General features: G+C 40.5%; 1 protein-coding gene across 1 annotated transcript in view; it reads left to right on the plus strand.

Annotated features, from left to right (window-relative positions):
* ncanb (neurocan b) overlaps positions 1 to 5,498 on the plus strand; it is a gene marked incomplete at both ends in the record, with an annotated part of 113,984 nt that extends 108,486 nt beyond the window's left edge. Inside the window, 2 exons of the mRNA XM_083888228.1 lie at positions 2,310 to 2,492; positions 5,362 to 5,498. Of these exons, the coding sequence (XP_083744354.1) occupies positions 2,310 to 2,492; positions 5,362 to 5,498 (320 nt within the window). The remainder of the gene's footprint in view (positions 1 to 2,309; positions 2,493 to 5,361) is intronic.
* Between the last annotated feature and the right edge of the window lie 8,101 nt (positions 5,499 to 13,599).

The following is a 13,599-nucleotide window of genomic DNA, read 5'->3' on the forward strand; positions in this document are numbered from 1 at the left end:
ATATATCTGACCTTTATAATTACCCCTGCTAGTATGAAAAGAGCCGAGCGGAGATTATTTCAGAATTTCTAAATTAGTAAGCTGGTAGTACTGCATGCTGAATTTATTGCCTATGGATTCCCATCAATGTCAAGGTAACTTTATTTATACTCAAAGATAGATTTGGATTACAGTGAAGTGAGTTGGCTTCCTATTTAGCACAATGATAAAGAAGTGATGACAGTGGTTCATACTCGTTAGTCAGAAGGTAGTTACATGTCCTTGTCTTTCTTTGTGAAAGTCACAGCAGAAAAAAACATATAGGACATGAAAAGAAAAACATATGACATACATTGCATATATGGCTTTGTTTTGTTTAAGGTGGAGATGGCTGAACGTATGAGGCTTTATTGCATTTCATACTTCATCTCCTTTGTGATGATAGGAGTTAGAAATGATGATTGAGTGTGTGTGTGTGTTTGTGTGTGTGTGTGTGTGTGTGTGTGTGTGTGTGTGTGTGTGCGTGCGTGCGTGCGTGCGTGCGTGCGTGCATGCGTGCGTGCGTGCGTGCGTGCGTGCGTGTGTGGTGTCCTGAGATATTGCGTGTGATGGCCTTGCTGTTTGTTGACCAATTATTTGTATAAACTAAGAGACAGGTTCAAAGAATAAAGAGGATAAAAAGTTACAATACAGTTTAAAAACCATCAAAGCAAGATTAAATAAAAATGATGTAATGGCAGTAAATACCACCACAGGTAAATGCTCTGCCCTTTGCTTGCCCCGAATGTTTTGGCATCCAATGGCACAGCAGCTATCTTTATTTTTAATGAATACAGCAAAGAGATGAGTTACCTGATAGGTATATTGCCTGGTAGCTGTTGCATGACAGGTTTGCATGACTTCAGCTACTGGAGGTCTATAAGAATAGAAAGAAATAGAATGTGAGATCAGATCAACACACGTGGAAAGCCGGAAAAATTTCCGACCCTCATTTTTAATAAGAAGGGAACTGCGAGAATGTATGCTCGCACAAAAGCTTTGTGAAACTCTGCAGGCAAAGAATGCAGAAAATATGGATATTAGTCATCTAATTCAGAGGAGCCAGTGAGTCCACTGATTACAAACACAAGTGCATTTGAAAAAGATAATAAATCTCACTTGATGTCAGTTAACATTTTTCCTGAAGAGTTTATTATCTCTCAGTCGCTGATTGTAGGCCTTCTTCAATACAGCGTGCCATCCCTTCTGTGATTTACAGTCACATTTAGAGTGAAATAGACGACAAAGCGGGGTATGCTTTAGGGCGGAACTATCGTGTGATTAACACCAGATGTCACACACACACACGACCTGTCCCACCGTCTCATCCAAATCTGCTCTCATCTAGTTGTTTAAAAAAAATCCAAATGACACTGGCCATGGTTTTCTCCGGATTCTCCTGTTTCCTCCCACACAAAAAAGCATGCAATATTGAGATATAGGTAAATTGGACACTCGAAAACAGTTCATGTCTTTACGCTCTCATCCTTGCATCCAGAATATTCATGTTTTGATTGTGTCTTATGCTAATGCTTTTATCGCAAATCGCATCGCAACTGCAATAACTGTCAGGAAAATCATACTTAGATATTCTCTACAAGTCATTCAGCCCTAATGCTTTATTCACTTTCTACAAATAAACATTCCTTAATGTTATACACTGGACTTTTAAAGGGGACATATGAAAAATCTACTTTTTAATAATTTAAATCCTTATATTTGGGAAATATTTGCGAAAACCGGAAGTCCGCGAAGTCCACGAAAAGTTCTATTCTTGGCTCCACAGTGCAGCACAGAGTTCTACACAAACTTCCAGCCTCAGAGGATTTATCTGTCCAGTAGATACATGTTATATATGACGGCAATGTGCCTGCTAGAGCCTGCAAATGATCACTTTTCCAAATGCTAACTGCTGTTAGCTCCCAGTAGCCTCTGTGGCTGATGTCATTTCCTGTCCCTTAAGTTTCGTTTTACTTTTTTTAAGGTGGACCTAAAGAGATACTTCTAAACAGAGCGTTCTGAACAGGGCTGTTTTGGCAGGGTGATTGAACTGTTGTGGTGCTTCATCCTTATGGTATTTTGACCAAAGCATGTCACAGACATGTTCATTAGGACACCAGGGAACTAGTTTAACTTGGATAAATAGGGTATAATACAACCCATTAAATGTTATGAATGATGCACACTGTTGACTCCAGGTTAAAGTGATTGGCTCCCTCTCTAATCCCATTAGAGGACATAAAAGTGCGTGGACAACCTTGTAATATTTTGTCTTTCTCTGCCCCCTACAGTGCTTTGTGGAGCCCCTCCCCCTGTGGATAATGCCTTTCTGATTGGTCGGAAGCGTTCCCATTATGACATCCACTCTGTGGTTCGTTACCAGTGTGCCGACGGCTTCCTGCAACGCCATGTGCCCACTGCCAAGTGTCGCGCCAACGGCAAGTGGGACCGACCCAAAATCATCTGCATAAAATGTGAGTTTCAACACACGTGAGACGCCGGAGCAGTGATTCCATTTGTTAGGTCATTTTCACATTTGCATTTTCTTAGTTTTTGCCTTCACGCTGTACCTCAGCTCTGTGAGGCTGAACCTGCAGCACTAATTGCCCTCGGGAGCTGCTGTCACCATTCAGGCATCTCATCTTTACTCTCATTATTAATAATTGCCGGCAAAAGACAAGTGTGGTTGCAGACTAGATTAAATCCCCTGGGCTTACTTAGAATTGGTACAGTCTCCTTTGAAGTGTTTGATGTTTGAGGTGGGACTTTTTTAGACAAATCTTTGCGATCACTTAAACATCCGTTGAATACAAAAGCTAAGCGCTAAAAACAAAAACAAATATGGACAACCAAATCAAATCTGACTTTTATACCCAATATTATTTTTAATGCTTTTTGGCACAAAACGGTGTGGAAAATATTCTCATTATCACTTTTTAGGCTCATTACAGGGCCATTGCACAAGCTATGTCTTTTTATAGTGCAGTGTAGAATTTTAAATCAGCAGTAACATCTTTTTTTATTGTGTCTTCAAACTAATCTCCTTTGAGCGTTAAAATAAATAGAGTTTTTTTTTGCAAAGTGATTTTTAAAGGACCCACTCTGACGATGACAGCATAGGTCAAAACTTTTCTGCGTAATTTCTTGCTTTTTCAGAGATATGAAAGGTTGATGAACATAAATATTCAACAAACTGGTCCTTGTATTTCATCTCACAGAGTGACAGTAATGATGAACTGCTGAAATAATGTCGCTCCTGTTCAAAGTGATGAAGATTCCTTTGCTTATGACTCTTTATCTTTGGACCTTTTTTTTGTTGTTGTTACAGCCTGGAGTTACAATATAGTTATCATTCAATGCAGATGACAATTCTTTGTTGGCAAAATCCAGAAAGGGACAGAGCAGGCTAATTTGGCAGCAGGAACAAGCTCACACTGAGGCTGCGAGTGGGTGGCGAGCTCAGTGTACACGCCTGCCAAAGGCGCCCATTCGAGTGATTGTGAGATGAAACAGATTCCCTCAGTGTGGTGGAAACAGTAAAACTATCCACAGAGAACACATGGTTTTCACCTTTCTCCTTTGTTTTGATGTATTTTCCCCTCACCTTTCATAGTTTCATACCTCTCTGTTCAATGGTCTGGCTGAATGCTTCTGATGGAAACTGATTCATGTCTAACTTCCACACTGACATATCTGAGTAATTGGGCAGCTCTGGTACAGCACAACAAGAAGTTTCTTCAAAGACCAGTTCAACCTGGGACCTTTCTGTGTGGAGTGTGTATGTTCTCATTTCTGCATAGGTTTTCTTAGTTTAGTCCATCTCATTTTTCCATTTTCTCATTTTTACCCCTGTCCCTTGACGTTATCCTAGTGGTTAAATCTACCTCTGCAAACTACACTCTTAGAAATAAAAGTGCTTAGTAGAACCATATAAGGTTCTTCGGCTTGTCCTCATAGGAGAACCCTTTTTGGCTCCACCAAGAACCATTTTAAAACCCTTTATTCAGGAAAGGGGTTTTAAAGGGTTCTCTAGATCAAAATGGTTCTTACTGGAACCATTAGTGTTACCAAGAACCCTTGAAAAACCCTTTCTTCGGGAAAGCTTTCAGAAGCAAATGGTTCCAGGTAGAACCTCAGCCCTTGTAGAAGATTTCTTTTGGAACCCTTATTTCTAAGAGTGTAGGACACTGCCAATTGCACTGCACATCTTTGGTATTCTCTGATGGCTTTTACATAGGCTGACATGACACGTTTTAGCCATAGACTATATTTAAAAAAAAAAAACACATTGTCAACTGTTACAGCTCTCATGAGCTGTAGGTGTTACTATGCACTTGTCTGAGACATGTGAGAACATCGTCCTTACCTGCTCACACCTGGGAATACTGGTGGATCAGTTTATAGCGAGTCTATTGATCCCACTCCCAAATTCAGAGGTCAGACAAGTCATCGATTTATATTAAATAAGAAAAATAAGGGCAAAAAAAATATATACAAAAAATATTTGAAAATCTGAGGATATCTCACATCTCACCATTTAAATTGTGCCCTTTTGTTTGAAAAGCCAGTTGGCCTCCACTTCACTCTACACCTACATGTGAATGTGTTAAATGTGGGCTTAAGACAACATTGTAGTGTCAAGGGAAAGAGGATTGAGGCAGATTCTGTAAATGATTGTTTGTGATGTCTTGGTATCAGTGGTGATGCTCTAACACAGCATGTAAAAGTGGTCAAATATGTCCTGAATTTTGTAAATCTGTGGGACGACACAGAATAGTTTTTGGTTTTTTTCCAGTCAGGTCGACAAAAGTGCCAAAAAGTCACTTGAGCTTCCATGGGAGTCAATGGAGCAGTGGGCAGGGCAGACACTGGGCTTCTGCATGATGATTGGAGGAACTGTCGTTGTGTGTCATTTACTCGGCCAGTTTCATTTGTACATAAATAAAAACTAAGAATTTATGTATAAATAACTGGGCATGAAATGAGCTTCAATTTGAATTGTTAATACACTATTTTAGCATGCAGAAAATTGTAAATAACTGCCAGATACTGAAGGTTATTCTGGAAAACTGGCCCTTTGATGGTTAAAATAAACAAGGAAAAATACATTTTGAGGCTTGTGTGTTAAAGGGTTAAAGACCAGCAGCTGCCACTGTTTGGTCTATAGGTCGATGACATGTCCTTGGTCGACCCCTGCTTCTCACTCAGCGTCAATCAGGAGTTGGCTCGTGCTCTCTGAGACCCTCAATGGAGAAGCAGTACAGATAATGGGTGGATAATTAAATTGCTTGGCCTTTTGTTTTATTTCACTGACTTTCCTTTATGCTCCGTCTGCTCCACCAGCCCGGCGAGCCCACCGTTCCCGGCGCCACCACCACAAGGGAAGGAGGGAGCGCAGGAAGCACAAGAGACACGGCCACAGGGAGGGAGGCCACCACGGAGGAGAGCCGGGTCACGGCCACAATCACGTCCACTTCTGAACCAAAAAAAAAAAAAATGTCCTCTGTCCTTTTCTCCTCTGCTGCCAACTGCAATCTGCCTGTCTCCCTGTCACCCGCTCAACCCTCAAACACTACGTCATGACCTCACAGCTCAAAACTCTCTCCCCAAACCCCCCCCTCTACCCCGTCCTCTGCCCCTGCACTGTCCTTCCTTTAGCTCCAACCTTGACTCTCTGAGTCAGCCTGTATCATAGTCTGAGGCCTGTCGACGTCCAGCCTTCACTGGGACAGAAACAACTCCCTTTATACTCTTTTTACTTTCTTCTCTCATTTTTACTTTCTTGTCTTTACCTGTCTGTCGCACACACACACACACACACACACACACACACACACACACACACACACACACACACACACACACACACACACCCTCTTATTTGACCCACTTTCTCTGCTTTTCAAGATCAACAATGACCTGAAATGTGGAACTACAGTGACCTGTTTTTGAGAAAAAAAGAAAAAAATCCTTTGAGATCCACAGCGAACAGTCTTCAGAGAGAAGTGGTTCAGTACAAACTGTAAATATTGACAACATCACTGAAATCATATCAAATTCAAACGAGTCAAGGAAAAATATCACATTGTTGATTTTGAGCCTTTTGTCTGTTGGACTGTTTTTACAAATGGTGTTTATTTCAGGACTCTGCTGCTTTTGGTTCGCTCTTTGTAAGACATTCTACGTGACTTAAAAAACTACATGGCGTTTTAAAATAGATTGAACTGATTTTAATTGAATCATAGGCAGTTGTAGTTGAATTATTTGATCGTTATCGTTGTATTTTACTGTCAGTTTAACACAGTTTTGTTTTGTTTTTTTAGATTAGATGCTAAAATCCCAGAGGAAAATGGAAAACACCATCACATCTCAGCTTTCATCTCGTTACGTTACATTGCAAATCAGTCAAACATTTCAGACCACTGTTGTCTGTGGTCAATCTGAACATGAGTTTGTCTAAACACGGCATTTCCACATTTGCTTTGCCTTTCTCATCATTTATGATGTTAAAGGTCCATTTATTCATCTCCTTTATGTTTTACTACTTTGATCTGATAAGAATGAGAGTGATACAGAGAGATTTCCCTCATACAGTAGGCTCTTTCTTGACGTCCTCATGTAGAGCCTGGCTGCAAAATGAAGAAATCATTCATTGTATTAGTTTTTTTCATCTAAAACCTTAACTTAAGGTTAGTTCCTGCAGTCAGGATAAGAAACCCTGTTTTTTTTACAATACAATGAACAGAAAACAGGATTATTAAGCCTTTTTTAGCCTGCAACAATCACGTATGATCAACCTTCTTTTAGCTCAGTTTTGGTCCCCACCAGCCTGAGTTCAATATGTGGCAGTTTACCATTGTGTTCATCAGGTCGTCATTTTTCGCAAACTGTTGCTTCAGCTGCGAATAATGATAGTAAAAGTAATGTAGTCTAAAAAAAATAATAATAATTGTTTATTAATCAGAAAAAGGCTAAAATTACATGTACATGAGTTGCTAAATTAGTTTTTCATTCACACTTCTTTGCGTGGCATGGTTTGATTATTATTCACCATCTACTGCCATGGAAAGTTCTCTTGGACAGTGTTTCTCAGTCTTGGTCCTGGTCCCTGCTCCATTGTCTGGAATATCTGAAACATTAGTATTTTCAGTATTATTTTCTATCCCGAGTATGGCCTTATTTGGGTTAAGGTAATCATATGAATCGTAATAGTAATAGCCTTGTCTTAATCTGATTAATATCCAAATATTGCTGTCCATCTGCTGACCTGTCCTTTTTCGCCCTGTGTGAGCTGGTATTTGAACCAGCAGCCCCTCGACACGCTCATGTGGAGGATGAAGCTGTAGACTATGGATGAATGGATTTTGCCATCCATGTAAACAAAGTCACCGGGTTGGGTGTGACTGCACGGGTCGGGTGCTAAATCTTTTGCGCTGTCGCCGCACAACGAGCAGAGACTAATGCTGCTCGCTGCTTTTATTATGAATCGCAGGTGTTGTGCACACAGGGTACGATGATAAATATAAGTCAGGAGAAATGGAGATGGTGATATATTATCTCTCGTCTCGCGATGTCTCTGTGAATCTGTGTGTGTGTTTATGAATGAGGGTGTAATAGTGAATGGGGTCTCGGAGGATGATCGTAGAGAGGGGGCTGCAAAGATTAAGGTTTACCCATTTCTGGGTCAGGCCAAGTCTGGCATTACTCTCATCGCTGTACACCTGTGCTTGCTTCCGCCGTGTGTCCTGCTTTAAAAACATGATAGACACAAGCAGAACAAGCACTTTGCTCTGCTTTTGCCTTCCACTTTACTGCCAGGTTAAATTGCAGGTTTTTTTTTTTTTAAAGCCAGCACTTGAGTTGGGAGCTTCTGGGATTATATGCCAAACATTGGCTCAGCCACTTTCATTCTTTATGATTCTCCAGCTTGTTCTGCCTCTTCCTTTCACCACCTCTTTTAATGCTTTTTTTCTTTATCTTCCTCACTCAATTTTCTTTTTACTGTCACTGTCTTTTTACAACAGAAACATAGTGAAAGATAAGTTCGGCTGAATTAAGTTTAACAAGCTCTTCACTGCTGAAAGAATATGCTGAGTGTTTTATAAAGCTGCACGAGGAGCAAAAAAAAAAAAAAATCAATCGTAGCCCCATTAATTCTCTGCCTTTGTTTGTCTCCTCTCACCTTGTCAGTGACAGGACTTCTGTGCATGGAGAGGAATAGTGATCCCAACACCTCCGTATCAGTTTAATTAATCTACCGCATGCCTAATGAACAAGTTACCTTATCTTCAGAACCACAGAGTTGGGATGACAAGGGAACAGTTAGGTTGACGGACACGCAGAGGAATGTGTAGTGTGATGGACGGGAGGCCCGGAGAGCTGTCACAGCCGTCAAACCCCCGGCGTTTCATCAGGCTGCTCTGGGCTTCTTTTTTTGGGTGGATGGATGGATTGACCACAGGTGGATGAATGAAAGGGCAGACAGAAGCTCCTCTTAATGCCCCCAAGACAGTGTAATTACAGTTGTGTAGAAGCTCAGCTCTGTCACAAACTTTCTAAAAATTATGTTAAAGAGAAGTAAAATCAAGCTTGAAAAAAGTGGAACCGGAGGGAAACAAACAACTTTTTTAAATGAATGATCCATATGCTCTTGTGTAGCTTGTCTTATGTTTATGTTTTCTTACCCCTGTAGAGATTTGCAGTGTCTATCATTGACGTACTTCACCCCTGTGTGAATTATTCATTATTAAAGCAACAATAGACACCTTTAGTGTCCCTGGTGGTTCAGGGTGGTATTGTTGTGTGGTCACTTTGTAGACATATCTGAAGAGTGGGCTGTGTCAACAACATACTTTCCCTTTTACGAGGTTGTTTGCCTGTTCCACTCTCTGTCACTTCCATCACTGGGGAAACATACTGACAGAAGGGGTAACTCTAACTCTGGCCAACAGAATAACATAGTGAAATCAAGGCTTGTAGGGGACCAATAAAAATATGTATGGTGTTGTTTATCTTTCACTCTTACTCTGCGCAGTCATTTTCAGCATCCTAATGACAAGTTCCTGCCAAAAAAAATGTCCATTTCCACTTTAATGAGTTTGTTTCCACCTCCTTTTGGATGTTGTAGTAGCATAAATGTATTTAACAAAGATAAATACACATTTCATCAACAGATCTGTTTAGTTTGTATTGCCCCCAGGGATATATTTGTTTTATGCTTCTTTAAGACAAAATACATCTCTCACTTCATTTCAACAATTTCATATTTAAATCATCTTGTTGGTTTACTAGTCAAAGCTCTAATAGTCTTGATTTCACTTAGGTTGTTTTCACACCTAATAGTCGGCTAGACTTGGTACGACTCAACTCAAACTTTATTTTTAACGCACATTTAAAACAACCAGGGTTGACCAAAGACTGGGGACTTGGGAGAAGACAAGACCAACAATTCAATTCAATTCAATTCAATTTTTATTTGTATAGCGCCAAATCACAACATACATTATCTCAAGGCACTGTACATAGATGACATTATCAAGAGCAGAGAAACAAAACAATTCACACAATGAGCAAGCGCTAGGCATCAGTGGAGAGAAAAAAAACGTCCTTTTAACAAGAGAAGAAATCTCTGACAGAACCAGACTCAAAGATGTGCGGCCATCTGCCTAGACAGGTTGGGGTGAAAGGAAAAATGGGGTACAGAGGAGAGACGGGGGGAGAAAGAACGAGAGGGAGGTGACGTAAAGAAAGAGACCAGGAGCAGAAATACAACATCAAGTTAAAAGTTTAGACAGGACAGTTCTGAATCAGTGATGACATGTTTATAGAACTACCATTTATACAAGCAGCAGCAGAGATTGTTGATAAAGAATTATACTGATCAACTTGAATTATAGCATAATAATAATAATGGGGATAATATGATATTATCATGATAATAATAATAGCCTCAAAACTGGATCTGGATCCTGCAGCCTGCAACATGAGGACACAGAGAGAGAGAGAAACTAGGGAGAGAAAGAACAAGGTTAATGACATAATAATAAAGTCATTCATATCCATTAGTGTGTAAGAGTGAGTGTGAGTGCACCACAGGAATTCCCCCAGTAGTTAAGGTCTATAGCAGCCTCACTAAGAGATGGTTCAGGTGAATGAACGAGAAAAGTTTTGTTCCGCATTCACGACTTCCCAAACGAACTGGACTTTCTGAGCAAACGAACTAAGGTTCTATTAAGTGTGGTGTGAATGCTCTGTCTCTTGGCAGTGAAGTATCACAGCTGAGGTGAGAGCAGCAGGCAGCAGACCTCTTCACTCCTCTGATCTTTCTGTAAACCCAGAGATTCTTTTCACTCACAGCTGAAGACTGTTTTTTTTGTTTAGTTTAGCCCGAGACGAGATTAGAGCGCGGACACGTCTCTGTGTTCTTGTTGGATCGCTCTCTGTTTGAGTCGCTCAGGTGGGAGCAAAACTGGGTTTAATTTGTTGTACAGTGTTTATTGTCAGGGAATGTGTGTCTGGTTGAATCAGTGTGGTGAACCAGTCACAGGCAATTGAGTTTGGATCTTGCCTGTGCCTCAGCTCACAAAAAAACAGTGTGAATGAAAGAAAGAGAGAGAGAGAATGGACTAAATGGGGTTATAGAACTCACATCTGTCCAAGCGTGAATTTAAATATAACAAAGGCAACAAAAATTCCTTAAATGTCGTACTTTGTTAATATATCGACGCTACAAATTGGGCAATTAATGCTTGTTGTTCATGTCCAGGGTTGTTTTGAAGTGTAGGATAAAGGGAATCAATCAGATGAAATTAAATTAAATCAAAATTCTAATGGTGTTATTTTGGTGTATCATCAGCAGGAGCTGATTGTTAGAAAGATGTCGATAGCAAAGCCCTTGTTTTCAGTTGTCATGTGGCCCCATGATCTGTTCTTGTGGAGTGTGTGTGTGAGTGTGTGGAGTCACAGTAGCTGTCAATGTCACACTTGAAAGCAAAGTCAAGATCTCTGCTGTGTCTGTCAGATCAAACTCTCAGAATAATCCTTATATCTTCACGAATAGGGAGTCCTCTTTAATGGACTCTGTCATGTTTGTTTTATTTTTTCTCCAATAGCTCAGAATGAACAAAATGAAACATGTACATGTTTACGAGATACATTCTCCTATACATTTTTGAAATGGAAGGGCTATTCATTTGGACATGGAACTTGACTGCAAAAAGTCCTACACTCTTAGAAATAAGGGTTCCAAAAAGGGTTCTTCTACAAGGGCTGAGGTTCTACCTGGAACCATTAGGTAGCAAATTTTGATTCTGAAAAACCCTTTCCCATGAAGAAAGGGTTTTTCAAGGGTTCTTGGTAACACTAATGGTTCCAGTAAGAACCATTTTGATCCAGAGAACCCTTTAAAACCCCTTTCCTGAACCAAAAAGGGTTCTCCTATGAGGACAAGCCGAAGAACCTTATATGGTTCTACTTAGCACTTTTATTTCTAAACTGAACCTTTAAATATTCAAGAGATATGGCGACAGATGTGGTATTACACTGGTATTATTACACATTTTGTCCAAGCCATTCTTGGACAAAACATAAAACGAAAGAAACAGCAGGGTCCAGCCAGTTAGTCCAGTAGTATAAATTCTCTTGGAGAGATGTGGTAGCACAATATGGCAGCCTTCATAACGCAAGGTCCTTTCCTAAGGGCTTTACTTTACAAAAAAAAAAGGATTTAATTATTTACTTCTATAAGCATATTTATGGGTAGTATATTACCTTATAAAACCTCCCAAACAAAGCCCAGGCCTGTGTTGTGCTTAGTCATCAGTTAAGGTGTGATTTGTTTAAGTCAATCAATTAATGATGGTGCGTGGCACAGTGTATTAGCCTGTTTATGTGTCGTCAAGGGAAATAAGTGGCAGTGATTGTCTGCACACTTGCGAAAGCATCCGTCCTTGTGTATTTGAGTTGATTTACAAACAGTGTAAGCAAAGAATATTACGTTTATTAAGCAAACCTTGCGAGCTATTTCAGGCAGTCAGCTGGAGCACCGCGCTGTTCTCCACCATGCACATTCTCCCGTTTCCCCCTTTGCTGTCACTGCCTCTGCTGCCGTTCAACATCATTGCCCCACCATCACCTACACATCCACCTGCAGCCCTGACAGTGTAGTTTGTCACTCGCTAATATACTGATGTAATCACCAACCAAAAAAAGTCACAACCTCGAATAGGTGGTTTGGACCGCCTTTAGATTGATTACGACATGCATTCGTCGTGGCCTTGTTTTGATAAGCTTAACATTTATCTCAAGTTGTGTTCATTTATCACCAAAATCACCCAAATTTATGGTGGGAGAGTCTGAAAGTCTTCTCCAGCACATCCCACAGATTCTCAATGGGCTTAAGGCCTGGACTCGGAATGACCAGTGTTGTGAATCCATGTGTGAGGATGTGTGAATCCATTATTTTCACACATGGATTGGCCACCACAGCTGACCTCGTTTTTTTCCCTGCACATAACCCAGATATGACCAACTGAAGCAACCGTAGACACAGAGACTCTATATATAAACACAGTTTTACAGTTTAGGACTGTACTAGCAATTACACCAGGAGACAACCTTCAAAAAGATCTCCATGTGAGTGGTCGTCTATAGGAAAATTAGCCTACCTTTCACAACAACATCACTAAACCTTTTCCTGTGGGGTTAATGGTCTAAATCCCTAGTTCCAGTAGATGACGATGTCAGTTTTCTCAATTATGTTCTGATTTAAAGGAGTCATATTATACCCTATTTCTCCAAGTTAAACTAGTTCCCTGGTGTCCTAATGAACATGTCTGTGACATGCTTTAGTCAAAATATCATAAGGATGAAGCACCACAGCAGTTCAATCACCCTGCCAAAACAGCCCTCTTCAGAACGCTCTGTTTAGTAGTATCTCTTTAGGTCCACCTTAAAAAAAAAGTAAAACGAAACTTAAGGGACAGGAAATGACATCAGTCACAGAGGCTACTGGCAGCTAACAGCAGTTTGCATTTGGAAAAGTCGTCATTTGCAGGCTCTAGCAGGCACATTGCTGTCATATATAACATGTATCCACTGGATAAATCCTCTGAGGCTGGAAGTTTGTGTAGAACTCTGTGCTACACCGTGGAGCCAAGAATAGAACCTTTCGAGGACTTCCGGTTTTCGGATACCTTAACCCTCCCCAGCACTCTTGCGCCTTTTACGGACAAAGCGGAGCTCCGTGAGACAACAATTCCAGGAATTTAGCGCATTGTGACGTCCCAATGAGTGCGGACGTCAATATCGCATGTTTCATCTCCTGTACTTAGACTGAGGAGGACCACAAAAACATGAGTGAGTCATCTTTTTTCACACTTTGTTGACTGATAGGGCCTCCAGAGTCCCAAATATAAGGATTTAAATGATTCCAAAGTTAATTTTGCATAATATGGGACCTTTAAGGAAAATCCGACAATTAAGCATGACACATAATATGAGTGGACACCAGTGTGATTGACAGCTGGTGTCATGTAGCCGGTGCCTGGTTGCCGTCTGTGAACTTTTCAAAGTGTGACTCTT

This window comes from Microchirus variegatus (assembly GCF_963457635.1).
Source record: "Microchirus variegatus genome assembly, chromosome: 4".
Taxonomy (NCBI): Eukaryota; Metazoa; Chordata; class Actinopteri; order Pleuronectiformes; family Soleidae; genus Microchirus; species Microchirus variegatus.